Below are 26,421 nucleotides of genomic sequence, written 5' to 3' on the forward strand. Positions count from 1 at the left end.
CAGTGAGGAACTGGGACTGGATTGTACTCCACTTGGATGCAGCCACATAAGTTACAGGTAACACACAATTGCTGTTGTGCTGTTCTGTATTCAGAGTTAGCAAAGTCTGATACAATATTCTGTGAGAAAACAAAGTCAGGTTTAACAAAGCTGCGCAAAGTTTGTTACAGTGCAGAGTTCTTTCGGACGATCCTCACGAGGCACCGGCTGATGCTGCAAAGCTGATTTGCTGTCGGGCAGAATCACAGAGAAACTCACCACTGTGAAGTTTGTGTCAGGCTGCAGCTGTAACGTCGCTCCAGTGGCCGTTTCCTCCCCCAAACTCTGTTTTGTCTAGTTCCACAGTCCAATATTCAGCCACATATCATGAAACTAGTTTTCTTCCAAATATACTGATATTTTTAAGTATTTAGTAGTATTGTCTGCTTTTCCCTATCACTAGCCTAATATGGTAGATGGAGTGTTTTGGGAGATCCACCTTTAACAGTCATTGAGGGCACCACTACAGAAAACGAGGAAACATAGTTTGTAGTCTAAGGCAGATCCACAAGTCCACCAGGTGATGCAACATGTGTCATCTGGCAGACTTTTGCAGCTGGATGAAGAAGGATATTTTATTACAGGGAAGACAGACGAAAGTTTAATGTCATTCATATGTATGTACAAGCTACATTAGAACCATAGGAATCAACTAGAAAATCTGTGAAGTTGTTCTTTAATAATTATGAAGAAGGGAAGTAAAACAATATTCTACATATAACAAGATTTACTGTACAGGATCCTGACATGTAATGTTCATATATTTAACGTAACATGTTTTCTGAGAGTTGTAGGCTGGCCTAAGGACAATTTTAGAAATTCACAAAGAATAATGAAGGACTGACCACTAATGCTAAGAATCATCTGCATCAGTCAGTTATCAGTCATCCTTTACCCTTAGACACAAAAAGGAAAGGGGCGTCATGTTGCTGGCACAAAAAGGCCAATGTCCAAAATATTCTGGAGAGGAAGCCTGTCATCTCCAGGAAAGTGCTGACCCCTCATCCTTTAGATTCTGGATGTAGAAAGGATTTCTTCCACCAGGTGCTTGTAGACCCAGGCGTCTCCCTTCAGCCTCTGGCGGCGGACCCCAACAACCTCTGGCCTCTGCAGCAGGCACACCTCCAGCTCAAACACCATGTTCACCTTACCAAAGTCTCCCCAGGTCCGGCACTTCAGGGTGTACCTGAATGAAAAGACAAAGAAAACAACATTGAAACATTAAAATTCAATCATGGGATTTGTAGTTTGGTCAGAGAGGGGAGTGGGAGGGTCTTCTTACCCTTTCTGTGTGAAATCGACGTTTTTCTCCGGGAGGATGGAGAGGATCTGATTAAGGATCTGGTCTGGGTTGGTCTGACTTGTTAAAGTCACATTGTACAAAGCCTATAGGAAGACACAAACACATCAGAAAAGCTGTGTGTGTGCCACAGAATACGTGACAAGACAAGGTCTTGTATTTGCACATACCTTGATCTTTCGTGGGCCGTCACGCAGAGCTCGCCTCTTGCTGGGAGTGAGCATGGTGATCACCTTGTCCAGGCCTCTCTCCAGAGAACCAAACATCTTTCCGCCTCTCTTCTTCTTCCCACTGTCTCCCATGCCGGCCATGTCTAGAGACCGAGACCTGGGGAGCAAACAGGGTCTCACATGTAATCAAAGAACTTTTACCTGCCCCTTCAACGAAATATGTCCTCCATTTCAGTACTTGACATGACATGTCACTCTCCTACTGTGTACAATTTCTGTTCAACTCTTTCATCATTTAGGTGATTATCTGATTTAATCTGATTTCCAATGAGAGTGCAATGTTGCGTTTCAGTCTCTTCAGCCAATAGTCCACCCTGAAGTCTCCCTCTTTCCTGCCAATGTCAATATTCACCCTATACAGTTCAGTACCTTGCACATTTCGTTCCCACACATCTGACTCCCTTTCATTCACCTCAGAACCTCCATCCATCCTATAGCCCTCTCACTCACCTTCGCTCAGGACTGAAGGCCAGTATCTCAATGTTTGCTGGCTCCTTGTTCTCTGCTGCTCTCTTCTTATTGGACTCTTTGGAGGCACTGCCTCCACCTACAACACACATAATTCACTCTTGAGTTTAGAGAAGTGAACATAGACATGACTGATAGATCACCTCTTAAACACCACTGACCATTGGTGAGCCACTGAAAAACAAAAGCAGCATTTTGGTTTTGAATATTTCTTTAAAGCCCTTTTCAGACATGGAACAGGTAACATTACTGGATTCATCAACCTCTATCATTCAGACATACCGTAAGTGTCTTGTGTTAATATTCCTTATGGCTTAATTTAAACATGACAAACATTTAGAGAAGCACAAGAGGGAGCAGAGAGAGTGGGTATAGCGGTGAGTTAAAAAATTCTTCTCACGGTGAATTCACTAATACATTTTTGCATCAATTTGATCATTAGCTATAGAATTTTGCTGCCTATTTTATAACGTCCAACTGTAGAAGTTAAGTTGCGATTCTCGTTTAATTCCTACAGTATTTGCTCACAGGCTCTATGGAGCATTTTGCTGGATATTCATTTATTCATCTATTCAGTTGGTTGACATAAATGAAAATTGAAAATATATAGAGAGTATACTGGCTTGATTATTTTTGTGGTTGTATGAGGCTTTTTTAACCCATTTACCCTCAGTCACACCACACATTTAATCTCTTTCTCTGCATGTTCAACCTGCGGCTGTGCTCTTTACGTTAATCTGATGGCATTTAATTCAGACTTGTGCTGTGTGGTAAATGTTACAGAAATGTTACTAGTCTGACTTAGTAAGATTGCTGTTGTGACTTTAACATTCAAACACGACACCAACAGGTAAAGAGGTGCAAGTCTGAAAGGGGCTCAAGTTTTACTTGGCATCATATTGCTTTGATCAAGAGTTGGAAAAAAATCTGACAGAAAAACTATATGATTCTGTCCTGAGTCCTGACAATGTGGAATAAGAGGATTTTTTCCAACATGAAAGCCACTTAAAAGAAAATAAAAGGGGAAATGCTGTGCGGAGCCCTTTGCTCTTATGCAGATATCTGGCTGGCTTTGACACAAAGGCATGGTATACACAAAGACAAGTAGTCTGACACACACAAAAAGAGAGCTAGGCTTTAGTGGCAAGAGAACACATGTCCCTACAGCCCACGTAGAACAGTGAGCAGAGGAAAGAGACAGCTACACCTGTCATAGCACACGCCTAGGGACAGACACACACAGACCACAGTGTATGTGTGTGTGCATGGACAAGTATGTCAGCGCTGTAGCTTAGAGAACAGGAGCCCGTATAAAGAGAAGGACTGAGCCAGATTCCAAAGGTTTAACACCAACTAGGTCAGCTGCAGTGCGTTAGCCAGCTTGTGCTCGAGTTTATAGCAGAAAATAATGACGCCAGACACCTGAGCAGAGAATTCACTTTGACAAATAATTAAGACTTTAATGATTCTCCATTCATATTGGTGTCCTTCATTTATAGATACATGAATAGAATTAGCTTCCTGATAATAACCTCACCTTTGAGTTGACAGTGATAATTGTGTGTGTGTGCGTGAGTGAGTGAGCACATGTGTCCATTTTCAGCGGCGTAATGACAGCTAAATCATAGAAATATGAGTGGCTTTGGGATAAAAAATAAATAAATAAAAAAACAGGCCCAATAAACGAGTTTATTACCAGAAGACAATTTACTTGCAAATGCGTGGCATGTGGATGTGGCACTTGTGATTATGAGAGTTGCATGAGACAGAGAGAGAGGGGGTCAGATAAATAAATGAAAGAGGGAAATGTGGAGAGGGGCAGTTGGCTAATGCAAATAATCAAATAGAGTTTGCTCTCCAAGCCCGTGTTTGGAATAGAAAACAATTACGGTATACAATCAAACTATAAGACAGGCTAAAACTCAGCATTCATTACTGCTATTTGTCAAGAGACAGAGAGGTTATTCTTACCCTTAGGTGTGAGTGCATTGGTCTTGGTGCCATTGACGTTAGCATTTTGATTGGGTGTGGTCAACACGTTCTTGTTGGGGCGTGCATTCTTCTTACTGGACACAGGGGTTCGAGGAGGAGGCAACGCAAATATTTCAACATCTTTCTCCTGCACAGCAATATTCTCCTTGTTCTCACTGGCTTGCTCTTGATCTCCGTCTCTCCTCTCGTGGCGGTGCTGTGTCATCGCTCGTCCCCTCTCTGGGGTCGGGCTGTAAGCACATCTTCTCTCCACCAATGGAGATGCCAGTATCTTTAGGAATAAGACATACATGTGGTATGAGTACATTTCCCTGGAAGGGTCATGGTCCCTTTCCCACACTGGTACATGCCTAAATAGAAGATTATTAATCCAGACATGTTCCTTTTTCTCACACTACTCTTTTACAGACATGAAAGACAGTAAAAACATACATTTGTCCCAACTTCCACATACCGTGTCTTTGTTGTTTGTGGGTCTTTCTGGCCGTTCCCTAACCCCTTGGGGCGTATTTTGTGTGACTGAAACCCATGGGCAATCATCAATGTAGTCTGAGCAGAAGTCCAGAGAACCCACAATTACAGCGTCTTCATCTTCGCTGAAGTGAAGGGTTTCTTTAGACTGGAGAGCATGAGAAAAATAAAGAGAAGGAAAAAAACAACATGTTAAGAGATCAGTTGCAGGGTCTAATTAACCAAAGTATGGAAGGTTACAGGGTAAAGTCATAAATGCTCACATATGGAGCCAGAACATCCAGCTATAAAAGAGACTTAGAGAACAGAGAACTGTGGGATTTGTGGTCCCAAGTCCCCACCTGTAATCCTCTGTGTAGCGGAGAACTGGAATCCTCACGGGCAGTTGGCTCAGGGCGCAGGCGGACTGGCTTGCCCCTCTGCTTCTTCGACAGCAGAAGCAGGTAGGTGGCTGTGATCTGGTCATACCGCCACTGAGGGAGTGAAGGTGTATTAGACAGACACTATGTAAAATATCAAATTTACACATAAGAGGGATATGGAAATGATTTCACCATCAAAAACACAACAAAATCAGCTGATGATGAATTAATTAGCATAATAAACATCAATGCTAACACTGAAATGTGCACACAAACTGGCACATACCTCCTTGACCAGCGCTGTGGTGCTCTCTCTGGATCTCTTCATGTTGACAGCCATCTCAGTAATACAGTCTTCATCAATATGACCAAGCTACAAAAAAAGAGCCACTGTCTTCACACAAAATCCAAGACAAACTTCTTTTCACAGTTTGAGCACTGAATAATTCTCAAATAAAGGGATTTCTTTTCAGAAAAATTACAAATGTGGTAACTTAAGCAAATTGAAAAAAACTCACAAAATTCAGTCTCACTAATTTCAATTGCCAGTTTGAAATCTACAGACTTTCTTTAATAAAATAGACAACATCCTGCTTGCAGTAAAATGCTGCTTACATGTTTGTGGTTGTACAATTCTGTCTAAATGTTTATGCATGTATATGTGTGTGTGTGTTTGTACCGGCTGCCTGCTGTACCACTCCACGGGGCTGTTGTAGTCTTTCATCACCCAGGGATGGTTCAACAACTGTCTAACAGTAAGACGCCGCTTGGGGTCCACCTACAGGGCACACACAGAAACTACACCTCAATATGGAGACTACACACTTCACAGTTATGTCTACAAATATTGTACGCGTTGTACAGAAAAATAAATGAATCATGTTCCAATCGTGTAGAGTGTTCTTAACCTTTATTATGAGTTCAAAATCCTTTCTCTCCTTTTATTATGGTAAATTTATGTGACAGATCCCCAATGTGTTCTACTGTACTTGTTTCTGGGAAACAATGAAAAGCCATGAAGAGAAAGAGGCTCAGTGGGCAATGTGTAAATATACAATGTATATATATATTCAGGAAACTGAATCACTGAATACATACCTGCATCATTTGGTTGAGGAGGAGGATGCTACATGGAGAGAGCCACCTGGGATTGTCATATTTACCTCTCTGAAGATATAAAAGACATAACACATTATGAAACAGTAATACCCCAAAAACTGAAACAAACTTAAGACTTCTCTGGTTTTTGGATTTTTTCAGATGGTAATATTTCAACAGCGAATGTGACTGTGACACCACATGACAGCTGTTGGGAAGGGCCACAAGATACTTAAGAGCAATTTAGAAAAACCTAGCTGGGGTTCAGACATTCAAAATAAGTAATTTTCTGAGATGTGTTCTTATAAAATGCCATACACACAACAGCACTCTTACAGTAATTTTCCTGTAGAGGACCATGCAGTTGTCGTCATCAAAGGGCAGGTATCCACAGAGCAGAGCGAACAGAAGCACTCCCATACTCCACACATCAGCCTAGAGGTTACACATCACACAGCAATATTTCAACTTCAAGGATTTCACAGTCATACACCAGCGAATATGATCAAGACACCATGAAAAAGCAGAATTGCGGAGCAAGCAGGTAATCATGACTCTTAGTGAAAAACAAAATCAAGTTTTGTGGATTTTAAATAAGAAAAAATTGCAATTGTTCCCCCAGTGGGTTTAAAAGTTGTAAATATCATGCAGCGTGCATCTTTCACCTCTGAACCAATATACGCTTTTCCCTGGATGAGTTCAGGAGCAGCGTAAGCAGGGCTCCCACAGCATGTCATCAGCTCATAACTGAGACCTCCCTAGAAGACAGGCAACACAAAATACATGTACATATCATGTTTATATGCACCATTCACTAGGTATGACTACACTTGTCTCTAGGTATCATCTTCTATCTGTTACACCTTGTATGATCTAAGACATTACTGAGGAAACCTAAATAATCAAGACTGTGAAGTGCCAATACAGTGTTAACAATGTTAAAGTTGTTTGTGCAACAACTTTAGAGATTTGTCTCCATTCGAAAAGATGTTTTGGAATGTGTATTTATCATTTCTTTTCTTTAAAATTACTTGGGCAAACAGCTTAAAGGTTCAATATTTTGTTACAAATACAATGAGATTGGAGATGTTGTGATGTACCTTGGGTTTGGCACATAAGCCAAAGTCAATGAGCTTCAAGTTGTGGTCTTCATCTATCAACAGGTTTTCCTAAAGTTCAGAGGGACAAATATTGGAGCAGACATTAGACTCATGTGAAACCAAACACACAGAGAAACAGAAGCAACTTCATGATAAATCTTGTACAATCTCTCTCTCCCTCTCTCTCGCAGAAGCTGCAACTTGTATCTTGATCTCTTCCTCTCACATTCTTTCACATGCAAGTGGTGGCTGTTTTTACCGGTTTTAGGTCTCTGTGTGCGTAGCCCTGGCTGTGGACATAGGCCAATGCAGACACAATCTGTCTGAAAAAGACTCTGGTCTCCTCCTCTGACAGACGGTCCTTTGCTATAATATAGTCGAACAACTCTCCTCCTGGACAGTACTGAGAGAGACAAACCAAAGGATAGAGGAAGACAAAGAAGCCAAATGAATGAACATGACAGTATTATATCCACAGTAACACATGTTCTCTTGTGTGCATACCTCCAGAATCATGAAGATCTGAGTGGAGGTCTCTATGACCTGGTAGAGACGACAGACATGCTGATGACTTAGGTTCTTCATGGCCTCAATCTCCACCTTCACGCGGGGCAGGTCGTCCTAGGGGGAGCAATGACGTTATTTTGTCAGTTTATTAAGAACACGTGCAATCTAATGTGATCCAATACAACAGCTCTGCCATCAATTCTTCTTTTACGAAGCTTATACGTTTTCAGTTTTTGTTGACATTGTCAGAGAGGTGCTAATTCTACTTTATGTTTATTATTGAGGTCCTTTTAGGTGATGGTGGTGTACTGGAGTGCATTATATTGTAAAGTGTTCCTAATATTTTGTTCACCCAATTGACATACATGAGGGTGGCAAAAAAGTGTTGGACTGCATTAAATTGCACAGGTGTTCCTACTAAAGTGCTCTGTGAGTATATAATTGTTATTTTTTTGCATTTAATTTGCAAAATGATTTCTATATATTTATTTTATGATGTTTATGTTTCCTTTATTAGGCCATTTTTTCTATTTTAATTTGTACGGTGTGATTTTTAAAATACTTGTGTTCTACATGGCTCCCTAGAAAAGGCTATCAATCTTCAAAGACTTAAAGAAAAAAAGTAAAATAAATAATTAGTGAACAAAAAGAAGAAGAAAATAGCTAGTGATGTTCACAAGCAAGTCTGAAAAGATTAACTGGCAAGTTGTTCAACAGTAAATCAATCTAAGACAATTCTGTAATTTGGTTAAATGTTGAAGACTGTCATAACAACCTCTCAAATTGAGCATTTTCTTGCTTTTCTTTACATCACTCCAGACCTTTGAGATTTTGGTTGCTGGTCAGAAAAATAAGCTGTCCTCCCCTCATTTGGGGAAATCATCACTTTAGGGTGTGGTAATTTGTGATGGTCATTTTATGGACTTTTGTAGGCCTTTGCAGACTAAAGACATTTTATAGCTTTTACTGCCTAAAATGGTTTATGATAATGAAAGAAGAAAGATAGAGAAAAAGGTCTTTTTTAAACTCACCCCTAGATCCTTCTTGTTCATGATTTTAATGGCAACCTTCTCTCCCGTCAGGATGTGCCGACCCAGCTTCACTTTAGCAAAGCCCCCTGAAAAAAACAGAATGTTTAAGATAAAACATTAGAGACGGTATGGCACTAATAGTGCTGTTTCAATCACAAACATCCATCAACATGAACACACATTACCTGAGCCAATTGTCTCATAAACCTCATAGTATTTGTGGAGCTCGTCGGCCCCGCGGGGCTCAGTCCTTTCCACGGGCATCCTCCCTACTTCAGCCACACGATGGTAACCCTCCCTGGGAGACACAAAACAGGTTGAAAAGAATAAAAAACAAAACAAAACTGGAAAACACACAATTATCTTCTTATTAACCCAAGTACTTAACGCCAGTCGCTAAAAATCTGCCGAATTAGCGTCAACTAACAAAAGTCGTTAATACTACCAAAAAGTTATAAAAGTACGTTAACGTTAGTGGGAAAAACCTACAAACTGGCTGAATGACGCTTCTCGACTTTATGAAATTACCTGAATTTGTATGAAATCGCGAGTTTAGCCAGTTAACAGCCGTGTGCCATCTGGAGCAGCCCTCTGGTAAAGATGTTTTGTTACAGAAGTTTGAATTTCGTACGTCGACGTTGACGCCATTTCCTGCTTCCGGTTGGTACGTCGTGCGCAACCTTCTGGACAATAGTGGTACTGTAGCCTTAAAATCAAATGAAAAGCACTGCGTTCGTACATTTGTAACACATACATCCTATATATAACATGAATAAATCAGGGGGGAAACATAACAAATCCACATATTTCCAAATATGTGTATTACATGATATAATGAAGAACATATTTCATGTTCTATGACATGCATGAAAATGCTGAGCAGGTCCACTTGACCTCGCTTTTGGATGGACAGTGTTGAGAGAGGTATTCAGATTGTTTACAGATTGTTTATCACAATGTTAAAATACTCAGTTACAAGCCCTGTATTTAAATTTCTCACTTAAAGTCCCCCTCCACTCAAAAATGGGTGAATTTTTTTTTTGTAAAACTCACTTGTCTACTCGAATGGTTTTATGCTGTTCTATTTATATTCTGTTTTGTCTCTCTATCTCTATGTTTGAACACTGCTTGAAATGTTTGATTTTATTGTATTTTCTATCAGTTTTGCTTTATTTCTCTTTTATATGTATGCTGAAATTGCACCTATATTTTGAGATATTGTATTTTGTGATGCACCTGAAAGGCAGTGTTTTCCTCCTGTTCATTGAATTGGATTGGAGTTGCAGAATGAGTTTGACATTTGGACACTGCCTTTATATTTATCTGTCAAAGGGGGAAAGTTTCTCTGGGCTCATAAATTATGAAATGTTTCTGAGGGAGTAACTTTAACAGGAAGATATATAAAAATACTCTGCTTGGAATAATTTGAAATAATCTGATAGGGTTTTTATACAAAAAAATTCCAAAAATTCCAGTAAAAAAATCTTAAAATGATATCTACTTACTCTTTTTCATTGAAAATCCAGAATCTATGAAGATGCAAATATTCTTCGTTTCCAAAGTTTAAATGCTGAATGCAAGATGTGTCCTACTTCAATGAAATGTCCATTCTCTGTGTATTTGCACTAAAGGCATGTCCACATCACACTTGTGTAAGTTGCATACTGGATGCACAAAAGGCTCCTAACCAGTTGTGATATCACAAAGTGAGCACAGAGAAACTTTCCCCCTTCAGCAGTTGAATGTGAAAACAGCCTTCAAGTGTAAAACTCTGCACATACATCACTCTACACAGTGAAGTTCAAAAATCCAAGTGAAGTAACAATAAGCAAAATACATGTTTTACTGAAGGGGGACTTTAAGTAGAAAGGTGCAAAAGCCATAGTGACTGGTTGACAAAGATGAGGGAAAAAGTGATATAGTCAGATGAGTCACAAGTGACAAGTGAGTGCGCACATGTATGGTTTATCCCAAGAGGCCTGAATGCTTGACTACAGTGAGGGTTGTGGGTCTGTTAAGCTTTAGAGGGCATTTTTTCAATCATCTCTGTAAAGGAAAGAGTCTCTACACATCAAAAGTTATTCTGAATGATCACCTTTATCCTGAGATGACCACTCCCATGAACTAATGGGAGTGGCCTATGGCCTTCACAGTGAAGAGATCTCAACCCACTTGAACACCTATGGGAGATGAGGGAATATCTCTTTTTCATCCCTCCTGTAAAGCTCCAGAGATGTGAAGTCTCTAGCCAAGGAACATTTAAGATGTTCTAACAATTCCTGATGACATCAAAGGCGTTTTTATGTCTTTTTTTTTCATTCGTCCCCCATCTGCACAGATCTTAGACTGTGTACAGTCTACAGTGCAGATACACATGCTGTATAAACGACTATACCCTTTGTGGTCACCCTCTTGCAACATTGCTTTATGAAGTCATGACAACAAAACAAACAATTCTGCCAAATGGCACATGGGTGGTCACAGGTGGTCACTTTCTCAAAGGTAGTGGTTAGCTGTGCAATTTACCTGCAAACATACTTTCGTGTGCATTCATGGGCAGGTATACACAGCCTGTGGGATGAAAAGCATCCAGTGTGTCGCAATTTGTAAGCTGTTCTGCTTGACCCTGTAGGTATGTGATTGCAGCAGCTGACCAGAGAAGTGTATTTATGGTGCCAGAAGGTGTGTGTGTCTTCACCTGCACAGGTCCTGAACCTATAATTAGGAAAAGGTGAGAGGTGAGCACAGGGGACCCCTGAATGCATCTTAACAGACCACTGCCTACTTGTTAGTCATTTGCAATGACTGTATACAACCACTCTCACAGGGTTTCTTGGTGTTGCTGTAAATGTCACGTCATATCAAAAGATCGAAAGAATTGGTACAGGACAATTCACTGTACTTGTTTACAATCACAGATAGAGCATCTTTAAACTAAAGAACATTCTATAAGAAATTTAGCTGTTAAAAGGTCACACAAAAGGCCATCACAGTCCTGCACTGAGTCTGTAAAATTCAACTAGTCTTTGTTTACTGAGTGAAAATATTACATCCTGACACTTAGCCAACATGGACAGAGAGCTGCAGATTGCAATGTCAGTAATGGATCAGTGGTCGCCCTGTGTTTCTCATGGTCATTAGGGGAAGGAGTTGGTCGTTAGGGAAGTAACCGGTGGTTAGGGGATGTCCAGGTGTCAGCAGGATGACAGAACCCCTCATTTGGTTTCTGGGGCAGCTGGCCAGGACGAGACAGAGGGACATCAAACAGCCCACATCTGGAGGAAAAGAGAGGGGAAGGAGAGTGTGAGGAGAGAAGAAAATCGAAAGACGCACGCACGTCAATGTCAATTACTGACATAACGTTGAAACACTGGCTAAAACTTATTTTAAACAGCCACATGTGGCTGATTCTCAGGCAAGCGATAGAAAAAATCTGAACTGTTTCAGGCCTTAGTATTTTACGAATCTATAAGTAAGGGCTCTTACATTCTCAAATCTGCATGAGCTCACAATTTTACTGCATATTTAAATATATATTCAATATGGTTTAACATATGTTAAAGCACATTGAACATATGTTTTAAGCCAGTGGGTGTTCCCCTTTTTGGTCCTTTTATAAGATGCAAGGAAATCTTTTCTCCCCTTTCATGAATAAAAGACATAAATGGTTGTAATGATTTTGAGGGCAAGTACTGTTATAGTAAATGGTTTTAACAGACAGCACAGGCCCTTCCATGGCCATTGCCAGTCTGCATTAGTGTGCCTGTTAGTTTCACATAAGCTCCAGTACTAAATCACAACAGTCAGGTACACTTGCCATCTTTAGCTAAATGACATTGTCTTTGCAAGAAAAGCTGCTAACCACATTATGTTTATATAGTTTATATTATAGGATTAATATGTATGCTCTCAGTCTAGTGAAGCAATATTTTGTCTGCGTGCTACATGTATGACTGTATACTTGTACATGTCCCTGTTTGAGCTTCTGTGCCACTTCCAGTGGTTCTCACAGGGACTTACAGTGTGTGTGTGTGTGTGTGTGTGTGTGTGTGTGTGTGTGTGTGTGTGTGTGTGTGTGTGTGTGTGTAATCAGACATGGCAGCTATTGAGCTGTCACAGTGGAAAACAGACGTTCTAGCCCTAACAGCGCCTGTCTTGGACAGAATTCCCAGTATTCCCTGACAGACTTTTGAAAGGCTCCCAGAATGCGTGTGTCATAGCTCCGTGACTACCGGGTATTCACTGCAGGGGACTGGCGTCTTAGATCTGGCTGTGTGCCAGAGAGAGAGAGAGAGATAAAAGGAGAAGCATATATGTTAAGTTAAGTGTGTCTAGTGCAGTGTGCAGTGTGTGCACATCAGGCTTGTGATGGCATGTGTTGTAATACATCAGTGACCTCCCTTGTTTCTGGGGTCAGAGGGCACAGAGCCAAACACTCAGACACAGACAGAGACAGACAGGCATAAGAAATGATACACTGGCATCATCTCTCTCCGTGCTGCTTCCAGCGACCATACAAGGCTTCACGGATCACAGTCTGCTTGTCTGTCTCACTCATGCTGCTTTCATGGTCACCTGATTAATTTACTGTGCATTAAAAGCATTGCATTGCTCCCACTACCTCATAGTGCTTTATCTATATGTATATCCATATGTGACTCATATATCTTTGTAGAGTCCACACACAAACTACATGTGCAACTTCACAAGCACAAACACAATCACAAAGAAAGAGAAATCCTTTAAGAAGTTGTGAAATTCTCAGTGTTGGCAATTTCACACCCATGTTGTGAACAGCTGTGATGTCGATCAAGTGGCAATCTGAGCGTAAAATGTCCTTTTAGATCTAAATTGTTGTGGTTTCTGATGCACCCTTATACAAGAGGCATATAACATGTAGGAAAATCAAATTATCTCTCCTCCATCACTCTAAATCTCTCCTCACACTGTGACATTAAGTTACAGTCGACAGTTAAAGTAGTTTCTGATATTTACAACTCTCATCTCTCCTCACTCGCCAACATAAAACAGTGGAAAGTTAAGGCGCCAGGCAAGCTACGCTACATTGTGTGTTTACAGGGCTGAAACAGTCCTCTGCCCAGAAGTGAAACATTCAGCCAGGGAAATATTTTGCACCTATCTGTGTTTGAACGTCTCCAAATGTTCATGCAAATATTACCATAACCTCCGCAGATGAAGCTTTGGGACTGTGTTATTGTTTGGTTTTCATTCCTGGCCAGTAGGATTTACAGTAATTTCTGAATCTATCTGTTCTCCAACATGGTGTGGGGGTGAACTGAGTCACTATTAAATGGGAATCCCTTAAGTGTGAATCACTGATGAAGGGATACCGAATCACTAGTGCAGACGAAACGCTCTACATGTGTTGTGTTCATAACAGAGTGAGAGAAAGTGATAAGCTGTGAATTAATTTGTCATATTTTTTCCATCAACCTAAATCCAGACGATTTTTTTCTACCGTGGCATAGATTTTTCATCCTTTGTTTTTCCCACTGTCAGTGAAATGAAGAAAGGAATAACAGAGCTTGAACAGACGACTTGAAAAGTGAAAAACAAGATGAGTGAAGCCAGAGCAAGATTCAAAGAGTGATGTGTGTCCAAAGCCTCACGATCTTGCATGACGATTCACAGGGAGAGATATTGGTTTTGGATGAGCTTTAGGATACACTACAGGAGCCTGTCCTCATGCCACACTTACACACACACACACACACACACACACACACACACACACACACACACACACACACACACACACACACACACACACACACACATTATGAGCTGTCATAACACTCCTGAGGTGCAAAATGGGTGTGACCTCAACTTGAAACAACTCTTAAAAATGTGCCTACAATTTTCAAACACTTTCTCTCAGTATTTCTTCTTACATCCCTCCCAAACTGTCTTTTTTCCTTCCAACCTCAAGCCAACCCCACCTCAACAACACACTCCCCCCTTAAACATGAACACACATACCCCTCTGTGTATGTGTGTTTGTCTGTGTGTGTGTGTGTGTGTGTGTGTGTGTGTGTGTGTGTGTATGTGTGTGTGTGTGTATGTGTGTCAGAGTGTCCTCCTCCCTCAGTCTCTCCATGGCTGGATCGTGGCAGCAGCTCAGCTCCCTGCGGCTGGGTCGAGCCCTGGCTCTCCTCCACTTCATCTGTCTTCTCTACCCACCCTCAGGTGCTCTTCTTTGGGATACCAAAGCCAGCCCGCCCCCTTTGGAGGTAAGACATTCACATGGTGATGTGTAGCTAAATGCATGCTTCTGCAAACTTTTTGAGAGTTGTATTACTTTTAAATTATTTATTTGCAAAAAATTAACGCTCTGTCGAGTTATATCCTCATCTCATGATTCATGAAAGAAATCACATCCTGGTATTTAATGTATTTAACTCAGCCTTATTGGATTTTGTTGTTCTTCTGCACACAACTAAAATCCTTTGTCAAAATTGGGAAGGGGAGGGGAATTACTGCATGACATGCCACCAGTTTGTTTTAGATTATCTCTGTCTTTGTCACTTAGGCTAACAAATCATTAACAGAGCAAGCTATATTAGACTGTAAATAAAACATCAGAGGGGGAGAACCAGGGAGGCCTATTATAATACACATGACATAAAAAGAGCAGAAGAGGTAAACTCATTTGCAAAATGGAGATCTGTGCAAAGGAGGAATGAAGAGGAGGACCAACTCAAACCAACTGTTGGACCAGACTGAGTGAGCTGCGGGATTTCCAGCAAGAGAGAGAGAGCTGCAGAGCAGGATGGATGAGTGAAAATGAGAGAAAAAGAGCAGCAATGTGATCCAGTGGAATTTATGATTATACTGTTTAAATACATGCCTGCCATGGTGAAACTATGGTGTGTGCCTGTACATGAGTGTGGACAAACAGCATGTTTCTGTTGCTTTCGGTGCATAAAAGTGTGTGAATGTGTGTGTTGGCAGCGGTTTGAGGTGGTGAAGGGGAATTTCTCTCGGACTTTTCTCCGCGTTGGTTACCATAAGATTGCAGAGATTCCTGCAGGAGCATGCAACATCAGCATACAGGAGACCATAAAGAGCCGAAATTACCTGGGTACACACACCCATACACACAAACACGCACACACAAGCACGCATCTAACAACAGAAATATTTTCAGAATGACATTCACCAGAGTGATGGATGCACTTTGGGTTTTCCTCCAGCTCTGCAGACCCAGAGTGGCGTCTCCATCATCAATGGCAATTGGGTGATTGACAGGCCTGGGATCTTCACTGCTGTGGGAACACAGTTCACATACCGACGACCCAATGAAATTCGCTCTCGTATTGGAGAGTCCATCACTGCACCCGGGCCACTGACTGGCGACCTGCATGTTTATGTGAGATGCAAACTGGCGCTGGCATCAACTTCACAGCCTTCCCTTGTCTCTTTTTCAAATGCACAAATACTGTAAACAAACACTACTACTTGTACTACAATATACATGACATCATACACTACTAATCTCTCTTTCTGTCTCTTCTACAGTTGATCTACCAGCAACCATCTCCCAGTGTATCCTATGAGTACAGCTTACCTTTACAAAACCCCACTTCAGAGCCTGATCCACCTTCTGATATTCTGCCTCTGGGTGAGTGCACACACTAGCATGCATCAAACACACTCTTAGAACTCTATTATAGTGACCCTAAATGACCACAGTGCCATTTTCTCATACTTAATATTCTGGTTTGCCCACGGGGGAGCATAACACATAACAGATGCCGCTATTTGTGTCCCCACATTCAGTACAGTGAGTATGTGTGTTTGTAATCAGTGCAGATCTTACTGTAAGGTCAAAGTAACGCCAGTATGTATCATTTTCAAGAAAATTGTCCTTCTGAGAAATCTGATTAGAATTTCAATAATATTTGAAACAGGCAGGCAGCCGAGCTTTGTTCTGGCAAAGAGCTCTTTACTGCTCACTGAGACAATAATCGCTCACTTAAGATGAATTTAATATCATTACCGCCATTAAATAAATAGCTTGATTGTGTCCTCTGGCACCAACAAATAATGACCTAATTTTCTCATGAACTATCTCAAAAAACAACAAATATTCTTAAAAGGCCTGCACAAACACACACAAGTGTTTTCAGTTATTGTTGCTTGATTGGATTTCAGCTCAGGTTGAAGGTAGGTGGAGCTATGTCGTGAATTATGTGACGTCATCAAACTTCATATACAATATGAACAAAAATGATGTGTTATTTGTCCCACCAAACTTAAAGACTGTATATAATATGTAAAATATAGTAATCATTATAGTATAATGTAGTTAGTGTACAAGAAATTAACATGCTGTTGTTTTGCATAAGCAAGAAATACAACAATACGTTCATCGTTTCTCAAAATTTTGATAGTTCTTTTTTGTTTTCTGAAGTGTTACTGGAACAGTTTCATCACCATCCACAATTAGTTTAAATTTTTTACATCTGCAAACATCTTTATTGCACTTCCCTTTTTGCCTATTTTGCCAATTCCCCTCTTGCATTGCACACATCAATAGCACATGCAAAAATTAAGTTTTTGGTTTTTTAAGTTTTTATTAAGAATGCATACTGATTGAGTATATTTTTTGGCGTTATTTTCCAATGTGGACACACTGCACACTCAAACCTGCTTAGAATCATATATATACATAAGTATATGTTGTATGGGTTCGGGCCTGACAGTAATGAAAAGTCATCTAATCAGCCATCATGATTGAATTCACTTGTGTGAATGCACCATGGGTGTGCTGGGCCTTTATTTATGTTTTATTTTATTCTTAATTTCTTTACCTTACCTATGGCCGCATATTGCTGCCACAATGTCAAAAATGTTATTACAAGATCCTTTCCATGTTATAACAAGATAGTTTCATGTTATAATAACGAAAGATTATTCTGTTGTAATAAGAAACTTTTCTTGTAATAACAAAAATATTTTATCTTGTTATGTAGCAAAACTTTCTCATTATTTCACAAAATGATTGTATCTCATTAAAACAAACTTTTCTCGATATAACACAATAAGTTGGTAAGTTGTTATAACAAGCCTACATTGGCTAGAAAAAGTGGAAATGACTGGTTTATATGTTTTAATTAACTTTTATTTCATGTTTAGTTTCACAAATAATAAAGAATCTTAATGTGAAAAGTATGTCATATGTCTGTTCAAGCTCTGTATCTTAAAAAACATGAAAAGGATTGTGTTAAAACGAGAAAAGCTTCTCATTATAACTGACACTGAACAATTTTTTTTGTCAGGGTGGCAGCACTACACTGCTACATTACCTTATCTATTCAACATTTTGAATTAACTCACTGCCTTTATTCCTTTACATGACTGTCAACATTGGCCTCCTCCCAACAACCTTCCACTGTCTTGTAGTTGAGACGGGAGGCACGTCCAGCCCAGGTGAGGAGGTGCAGCAAGCTGATGTCACCAACAATCACATCGTCAAAGAGAAACCCCACCCCGACCAGCTTCCCCTTGACCCCAATGTGACCTCTGACCGCTTGCCTACCTACACTTGGATGAAGATTGGGCATACAGAGTGCAGCACCACTTGTGGCACTGGTGAGGAAAAAACATATCATTCAAAGAAAGGATGCCTGTATCTTATATTAATATCCCCTAAATCTTTATTTCGCAGAATTATTTATTTGCTAAATAACAATTTTGTTTAATTCAGTGAGTGGACATGCTTACTTTGAAATGAGGTGAAAACTATATTATATAGACCTGAGACCTTTTGGATTAGAATATAATATGTTGCAGCGAGGAAACATAAACATAAGATATCATCACTGTATTAAAGATTGACACACAAATGTAACTGAAAGCTGCGACTGTAACCATGAACACTAACTGTCACACTTTAAATACACGCTGGCAAAATGAGGCAAGCCACAACATTCATACATCAGTACAACATAGACCTCATACTGGAGCACTATCCATCATTCCTGTGCATGAATTAAACATTTTCTGGTAAAATATGTGTGTATACAGTTATATTTTTGCAGACATATATGTATTCACATGTTTGGTGTTTTTCCTGTGCATGTGTGTGTTTGTGCGCACTCTTGCCAGGCAGGCGTCAGGTGCTCTGGGAGTGTGTTGAGAAGGATTCCCAGACAGCTGTTACTGCTGACCTTTGTGACCCTGCCCTTGAACCAGCAAACCAGGAGGAAGACTGCAACACCCAGTCCTGCCCTGCATAGTGAGCAATACACACACACACACACACCTGATGTCTCATACATTATAAGTGGCACAGACACATAATAGTACACACATACTCGTACATTGTATTAGTTCCACATGGTGCTGTGAGTCTCAGGGTGAAGCCTTCATCACTCACACACATTCCAGACATAAGTCAGTCACCAGTCACAGTCAATCATACTGACTCACTTTGGTGTGGGTTTGGTTTTCATGTCTTGTGGTAAATACCACTGCAGCTTATAGTCGCCAAGATGTAGCAGCGCGTTAGTGCATTAACTGAATGTTTGATTTTGGGTCTGTCAAAAATTCTGCCCAGTGTCAGTGATCCATGATAGCTGTCAGTCTGAAATATACAGTATATGCCTCAAATTGGGGATTGTAAAACTGAAGGTTCAGTAGTATAGTAGTAGGAGAAACATCTGAAGTTCAGCAGCATAAATTTGCTGCTTTTGCTTGCTTCTTTTATGTTTTACTTTTGGAGGAAACTAAAGGCTTTATAACAGCCCCTGGTAGACCAGGGTCAACTGACCACACACAATAACTGCGGTCAAAATCAGGACAAAAAAGCTGGGACAAACTCTGCCTGAGGAAGGTCATTGCTTGACTCATGTACCACTATGAAACCACATCTGCTGTGATGGATCAAGCTACTCTTTACTTCCTCTAACTCTCACATTGTCCTTTGTGATTGGTTGATAGCTGGGATGTGGGGGAGTGGTCAGAGTGCAGCAGGAGGTGTGGACCCGGCATTCAGCACCGCCAGGTCATCTGCCGCCAGGTCACTCACATCCATGCCAACAAGACTGAGACCTCGGTTACAGTGGCAAAAGAGCTGTGTGGGTCGTTTGAGAGACCAGTGACCAAGTCTACCTGTCAGCTGAAAATTTGCAGCCAGTGGGAGATACGATCTGAGTGGAGCCCGGTGAGAAAACACACACACACACACACACACACCTGAGTATTATAGAGCATGACATGTGCTGCTCAGTGGTGGAAGAAGTCTTCAGATATTTTAGTAAAGTAAAAGTTATACCACAGTTTGAAAAAACTCATACAAGTAAGAGTCCTGAATGCAAAACTACTCTCAAGTATAAGTACAGTAGTATTACTGTATCAGCAAAATGTAGTTTAAAGCAACACAAGTAAAAATACTCATTATGAAAAAATAGCCACTTTCTATAATAATGGTATAATTTATAGGATGGTCATATGTTTTGTCTATAAAATCTTAATCTGCAAAGTTATTAACAATTATAGCTGTTGGATGAATGTAGTAAAATGTGCAATATTCCTTCCTGTAGTAGAGTAGAAATATAAAGAAGCACACAGTGGAAATATTCAAGAAAAGTACAGGTACTTCTAAATTGTATGTTATGACAGTACTTGAGTAAAAGTATTTACAGTAGTTACATTCTACAGTTGTCTATCTCCTCAGTGTAGCATCATCAGGTCAAAATTTTAAATTTTCCAATACTTTGGTTTATGAAAAAATACCAAAGTTATACATTTCCACACTATAGTTATTAGCAGATGTACAGACACACACATAGAATTTAACATCTATCACGCAACATCTATCATTTGAATAGCTTTCCAGTTCAAACTAAGGTTGGGGTTCCATTACTGCCAAAGCTAAATTACATATTACTGAATATACAATACGCTTCTTTCTCTCTTCTCTCCCCTTTGTCTCCCCCAGTGTTCAGTACCATGTGGGGTGGGCCAACGCAGCAGGGAGGTGGTGTGTGTCAGCAACCAGGGTGAGGTGGAGCCGGACGAAGAGTGTAACATGAACCTAAAGCCAGACACACTACAGAACTGTGACATGGGAGCCTGTGCACGCAGCTGGTTCACCTCTCTCTGGAGCCAACGGGTAACACAGAAAATGTAGTATTACGCGTGTGTATGTGTGTGTGTGTGTGTGTGTGTACAGACAATGTGACACAAACTGGAAAAAAGTGAATGTTGAAATCTTGAAATGGCACAGATTAAGAGTGTGTGTGTCCAAAAAAAGGCAGCAAGTGTGTGTTCCACTTGAGTGTTAAACCTAAAAATATAAATCAGTTCAAAAGGTGGTACACAATCAAAGCATCCAATGCCAGTAGAACTTCATATTTTATTAAAATTAACAATGCTGGCACATTTCAGCCATTGGCCTTCTTCAGAGAATGAAAGTGTTCGACAGCAAGTCTCTTATGTGCAATAAGATAAAGGTGATGTTTGGGATGTAAACTCTCAGATAGCCACAGTCTGCATTCTTGTATTCCTGTTCTCTATGCTAGATTGTATATTGTTATAGTTACTAGGCCTGGGTCTGCCCCTCGTGGCTATCTGAGAGTTTATACCATTTTTTTGGTGTTATCTACTGTATAACTGTGTTAACTGCTTTGATGGTGTGCCACAATTTTCTGTTGAATTAAGAGCGTACATTTGTTTGTGTGTGTGTTCATATTCCTTAGTGCTCTGCAGAATGTGGTCTTGGCAATAGAACCCGGACGGCAGTATGTCTGATAGATCACGTGACTGATCTTCCATTGGACAGCTGCGAAGGGGAGCGCCCACAAGAAGTGACATCATGTGACTCAGGCCCATGTCAAAACCGCCTGGAATGGTACACTGGACCTTGGGGTCAGGTAATTTACCTGCACACACTCACACACACACATACACACTATGACCCATTGTTAACATCTTACATGTGTTTGTAATTTAGTGTTCAGCAGAGTGCGGGAATGGCACTCAGACTCGGAGCGTGGCTTGTATTCTCAACAATAATGGTCACATGGAGGTTGTGGACCTGTTAAAATGTTCCAGTCTACCTCAGCCAATCACAGCTAAGCCCTGCAGGTTGAAGCCGTGTGGTGTCCAGTGGTATGTTACAGAGTGGAGTACAGTAAGTATCCTGTCCTGATGTGTGTCTTTGACCTGTCCTGAAGGTGCTATTGTGCACCTATCAACCCCTCTTGTAGTGTCTGACACATACTATCAATTTTTGAGACATTTGGTTGTAACATACCAAGGGCGTTTAAGGGTCGCTTCATCCAAATTACAAAATTACAAGTTTTTTTCCCATATCCTTAATTGAATCTAGTCATGTAGATAGTTGTGGTTTCACGAGCCCAGGTGTTGAGATATCAGCATCTGAGATTTATGCTGCCACAAAAGTACAATGAGGGTGACTACGATTTTGTTTGTGCTCCTCTATTGCATTGAAAATATATTTAAATACTAAACTGAAAATAAAACTACACCAAACTAATTATTTGCCTTGGAAATAGTAGTTTGACAAAACAATCCCAAGTCAAGATCCACTTATGAGCTTTTCCTGAAGCTTTCAACTGTATCAGATGGTCTTCATCAGCAGATGGAGTTTGCTCAGCTGTCATGGAGATGAAACTATTGACATGCAAGCTCAATGGCTAAAAGTGCTATGGATGAATTCATAACAGTTACTGAGCTTGCATGTCAACTGAGTACATCTCCATGACAACTGAAACTCCACCCACTGATGAGGACAATGTGATATGGTTGAAAGATTCAGAAGAAGCTCATCAGTGGACTTTGAGTTGGGATTGCTTTGTCAAATCATAATATATCAATTAATCTGGATAATCCACAAGACATGCTAGTGTGCTCAGAGATGTGTGTGGATTATCAAGAGTAACCAGGACATTATTTCTGGAGCGACACACTGATGAGTTTTTCAAATGTTATTTTTTATTGCTTTGAACACCACAAATGATATTCCATGCACATCTATTGTACTGGAGTAGAGGAAGAAGTGTCAGAGATGGGCATCTCCAAATGTCAGCACATAAAAATATAAGTTGTGTGATGACAAAGAGATGCTCTCATTTGTACATTCAGTCCTCAGAGTACATCATAACCCTCCATCTCTGCCTCCGCTCTCTCTCTCTATCACTTCAGTGTTCACGCTCCTGCAATGGTGGCTACCGTGTGCGTGAGGTGCACTGTCTTGCTGACAACATTTCCCCAAGTGACCACTGTGACCCCAGTCTGACCCCAGAGAATCGAGAAGAATGCAACACACAACCTTGTGTAGCTGAGATAAGTGAGTCTACCCAGCAGTGTTGTACTACCGTAAAAGCATTGCACAGTGTGTGCCTAGTATTTGACTAGGTGTAGTTGTTAGTTCGAGATAATGTAAACATGGTGACTTGGGACCAAGTATCTCAGCAAGGAAGAGTTAAGGGGATGTAGAGCGGGGCAAACAGGGAGGAATAAGCACATTTTTTCTTGACTCATGTTTGAAGGTCACTTGCTGCCAAAATTGTTTGAGAATTTGCAAACAGCTATTTTGAAAAGTGCAATTATTATCAATGCATGAAAAGATATGAACAGGAATATGGACTTATGAATTTGAAAATGGTCATGAAAATATGGCAGAGTTGTAGAGCTTTGGGATTGCATGACCAAATATTTACAATAAATAATAAGTCTTTTTAATAGTTTTGAAAGCAGCTGCGTATGCCAAAAATATTTTAAGATCTGTGAACAAGGATTTCTGAGTTTATAAGCAACAACCTGTAAGCAAGGAAGGGTGTGGGAGCTAATGTGATATTGACAGTCTTCTTCTAACCTACTAATAAGGGTTTCACTGACCAGCATACTCTTGTTCAGTTAATGGATGTGCTACTATTAAAACCTGGCTATACGCTTTCAAAGTTGTAATGGAAGCCGAGTGAGATACAATTGTAACACGGTATCCAACTATTCAGATTTTTTTTTTTTCAATTTCACTTTCATTTGTACACTTCAGTTTCTGAGTGTACAATTCAATTTTTATTCTCAGTTCATCCTGGCAGAGAGATACCATCATGATCCCAACACAACTTCAATACTGATGCCTCAGACTTAAAGTCGGGCTTCTGCATTGAGGAATTGAAATTAAACTTCATACTTCATGTAAGACAAACTCTTCACACAGTTTCAGCATTGTAACTGCCTATTTCATTGGTTGAAAATATAAGCTGGCATGACTTTGGCCATGAAAATCTATCTTGAAATTTTGTTAAATTCATTGGTAAATTTTTTGTTCAAGTTGCTTGTTCATGTTTTACATATGTCAAAATGTAAATGTATTTGACAGACCATAAACATATCTAGTAAGATATTTACAACCACTATCTAGATTTTATTATTTAAATTTGATTCTGACTTCAGTTCTGAGGCCAGGATAACTTTGTTGAGTTGGACTTTGGCTGAGGAATTGACTTGGAGGCCCAGTGAATTGGCACAAATACCTGCAACAAGAGATGATGTGACCCGCCCACTACTGGCTCCAAGCATAAGAGTGTAGTGAATAAAACTCAATTAAAGAATAACATTTGCTTTTCTTCCCCAACTTTTCTCAATTTCTCTACCTTGTTCTTCTTTCCCCAGATCCATTATGCAGCGACCAGTATCATAACTGTATGGTGGTGGTTCAAGCCCGACTCTGCGTTTACCCGTACTACAGAAGTGTCTGCTGTGTCTCTTGCTCACATGCCCAGAAAACATACCCCAGCTCATTTCAGAAGAACCACATCCGCAGGTGATGCTGCACCAGGAAGGTTAAATTGACTTCAGGTCGCATCTCAATCAAAGAAAAAAAAAAAACAGCACCGTGAAAGTGATGCTATCTCTGTTTGGAGAGCGCCTCAGTGTCAAGATTGAGCATTTTTCTTCAATATTCAGTCTTTCAGTCTGCAACAGATACCTGATTCTATTTTGTGAACACAGCCCTCCACCCACCACAGCCTGAATACTGCTGCTTAAGTGAGATCCTGCTTCACATGACATCAAATGGAGAATGGCCTGAAATGTTCTTAATCTTGTGCACGCACGCACACACACACACACACACACACACACACACACACACACACACACACATTTCTGTAAGAATTATCACTATGTATAGATTTAAAGAGTGCTTTCATTCTCAGTGTAACTTTAAACAGGACTGGTCACATTTGGTGATGTACTTACATATTTATTCTTAATAAACCTCTAGTACTCTCACTGTCCTTTGTTGTATTATTACAGAGGTTACAGATGATTTAAAATATATTGAAATGTTAGCAAATTACATCACCAAAAAGAGAGTATAGAGCAAATGAGTGTCTATAAGGCCTGAAAAGGAAAATACAATTTAATGATAGTCTCAAAGAACAAATGGTCAATTTATATCCTACATCAACATGTGTGCTCCTGGGGAATAAAGGTGGGAATGTACAGCTGTGCCAGTTGTTGCTGGCAGGAATCGTATGTATTCAAGAGACATTAAATCACAGATCTACAAAATATGAAGGATGACATAATAAAGTCCAAGACTTATTTCCAGTGTGGTACTGGATAACCCATATTTACAAAATATTCACACTGTAATTAATTTGAGGGCTGTAATCAAAAGTGTTACATTTTTTTGTCAGTGAGTTGCTCGCAGTGTTTGCAGTAACTATCAATAAATGGTGAAGACAGCAAACTAGGAAACCGAAACCAAGCCATCTTTGGCTACTGCAGCGGCAGAGACAAGGTGCCTACGCCAATAAGGAGATGGAAACCAGGGATATGCTGGCTACATTACTATCTATGAATAGATTAAACGTTACCATTTGGCTGGTGACTGATGTTTTGTTTTTTAAAGCTAGCTAACTTAACTCACATTAGCTTACATAAATGAAAAAGAACAAGATGTAACTTAATGGACACACAAATGCTGCTTGCAATCAAGCAAAGGCTGTTGTTTTGTTTATTTTATTTCATTTATTAGAGTACATTTTGAAGTACAATCGTAAAGTGAATGCTATTCTTCAAAAAGTTGGATGAGCTGGTCCTCTCTCTCCTCTGTCCAGAAATCTGCCATGTTTTCATACTTACCTGTGCTGTTTCCTGATTGGCTGAAGAGAAATACCTACATCCTTATGTTCTAAAACTGCAATTTGACAAGGTAGATCCCAGACAATGGCTTCAGACGTTCTGCAACCAACCAGTTCACACCACTGCAACTTCCTCTGGTTTCCACTGGTTTCCTTCCTCTGAAACCATTTTGTCTCTTTGTGAATCATCAATCTGAACTGGCCTTTCACAAAATTATCTGTCATGACTGGTGCAAGAAGGGCAACAGGGATACAGTGGAAGGACCCAAATGCTGATGTCTGATGCAGAGCTTGATGCAGTTCAATGGTTTAATGCACAAAATGGAGGTACAAAGGCTTACAGGATGGTGAGGCAGGCAAGGGTCGAAACCAGAAAAGGCAGTCCAATCAAAAGTCAAAAGTCCAATAAACAGGCAAGGTCCAAAACAGGTCGGTAACAGGTATCAGGTACAACAGATGAACAGAACACAGATACAGAGACTAGAGCACAAGATATGAAGCACATGGCAACTTAACAATCTGGAGATACAATGGAAGTGGACCGGTATAAGTAGTGAGTGGCTGATGAGGGAATGAGTTGAGATGAGTGGGTGGAGTAGGCCAGGTAACTGTAGGACTGATGAAAAGTGGGAACACACACACACACACACACACACACACACACACACACACAAAG

General features: G+C 40.3%; 2 protein-coding genes across 2 annotated transcripts; one reads left to right on the forward strand and one right to left on the reverse strand.

The window, feature by feature from the left end:
• Window positions 1–699: 699 nt before the first annotated feature.
• On the reverse strand, window positions 700–9,236 carry melk (maternal embryonic leucine zipper kinase). The gene is made up of 18 exons (XM_042399163.1): window positions 9,127–9,236; window positions 8,784–8,896; window positions 8,599–8,684; window positions 7,565–7,681; window positions 7,320–7,463; window positions 7,061–7,129; window positions 6,626–6,718; window positions 6,297–6,395; window positions 5,961–6,029; window positions 5,542–5,640; window positions 5,149–5,235; window positions 4,842–4,973; window positions 4,484–4,648; window positions 4,009–4,300; window positions 2,020–2,116; window positions 1,510–1,666; window positions 1,322–1,425; window positions 700–1,225 (listed from the first exon to the last, which is right to left on the reverse strand). The coding sequence occupies exons 2-18, from the start codon at window positions 8,860–8,862 to the stop codon at window positions 1,048–1,050; spliced, it is 2,067 nt and encodes a 688-aa protein (XP_042255097.1). The 5' UTR covers window positions 8,863–8,896; window positions 9,127–9,236; the 3' UTR covers window positions 700–1,047.
• Window positions 9,237–14,714: 5,478 nt separating this feature from the next.
• On the forward strand, window positions 14,715–24,422 carry adamtsl7 (ADAMTS-like 7). The gene is made up of 12 exons (XM_042395731.1): window positions 14,715–14,849; window positions 15,571–15,700; window positions 15,813–15,988; window positions 16,138–16,240; window positions 18,025–18,213; window positions 18,730–18,859; window positions 19,564–19,786; window positions 20,564–20,737; window positions 21,324–21,497; window positions 21,578–21,757; window positions 22,792–22,936; window positions 24,268–24,422. The coding sequence occupies exons 1-12, from the start codon at window positions 14,715–14,717 to the stop codon at window positions 24,420–24,422; spliced, it is 1,914 nt and encodes a 637-aa protein (XP_042251665.1).
• The last annotated feature ends 1,999 nt before the right edge of the window (window positions 24,423–26,421 follow it).

Source organism: Thunnus maccoyii, chromosome 2 (assembly GCF_910596095.1).
Source record: "Thunnus maccoyii chromosome 2, fThuMac1.1, whole genome shotgun sequence".
Taxonomy (NCBI): Eukaryota; Metazoa; Chordata; class Actinopteri; order Scombriformes; family Scombridae; genus Thunnus; species Thunnus maccoyii.

What these genes read in the sequence shown, in the direction of transcription:
- melk (XM_042399163.1), bottom strand. Translation starts at nt 8,862, where the DNA reads ATGCCCGTGGAAAGGACTGAGCCCCGCGGGGCCGACGAGCTCCACAAA. An exon ending in AGTGGTACAGCAGGCAGCCG is followed by an intron (nt 5,236 to 5,541) that starts GTACAAACACAC and finishes CTTTTTTTGTAG; the next exon opens with CTTGGTCATATTGATGAAGA. An exon ending in ACGGCCCACGAAAGATCAAG is followed by an intron (nt 1,426 to 1,509) that starts GTATGTGCAAAT and finishes GTCTTCCTATAG; the next exon opens with GCTTTGTACAATGTGACTTT.
- adamtsl7 (XM_042395731.1), top strand. Translation starts at nt 14,715, where the DNA reads ATGGCTGGATCGTGGCAGCAGCTCAGCTCCCTGCGGCTGGGTCGAGCC. An exon ending in AAAGAGCCGAAATTACCTGG is followed by an intron (nt 15,701 to 15,812) that starts GTACACACACCC and finishes GTTTTCCTCCAG; the next exon opens with CTCTGCAGACCCAGAGTGGC. An exon ending in ACCCAGTCCTGCCCTGCATA is followed by an intron (nt 18,860 to 19,563) that starts GTGAGCAATACA and finishes ATTGGTTGATAG; the next exon opens with CTGGGATGTGGGGGAGTGGT.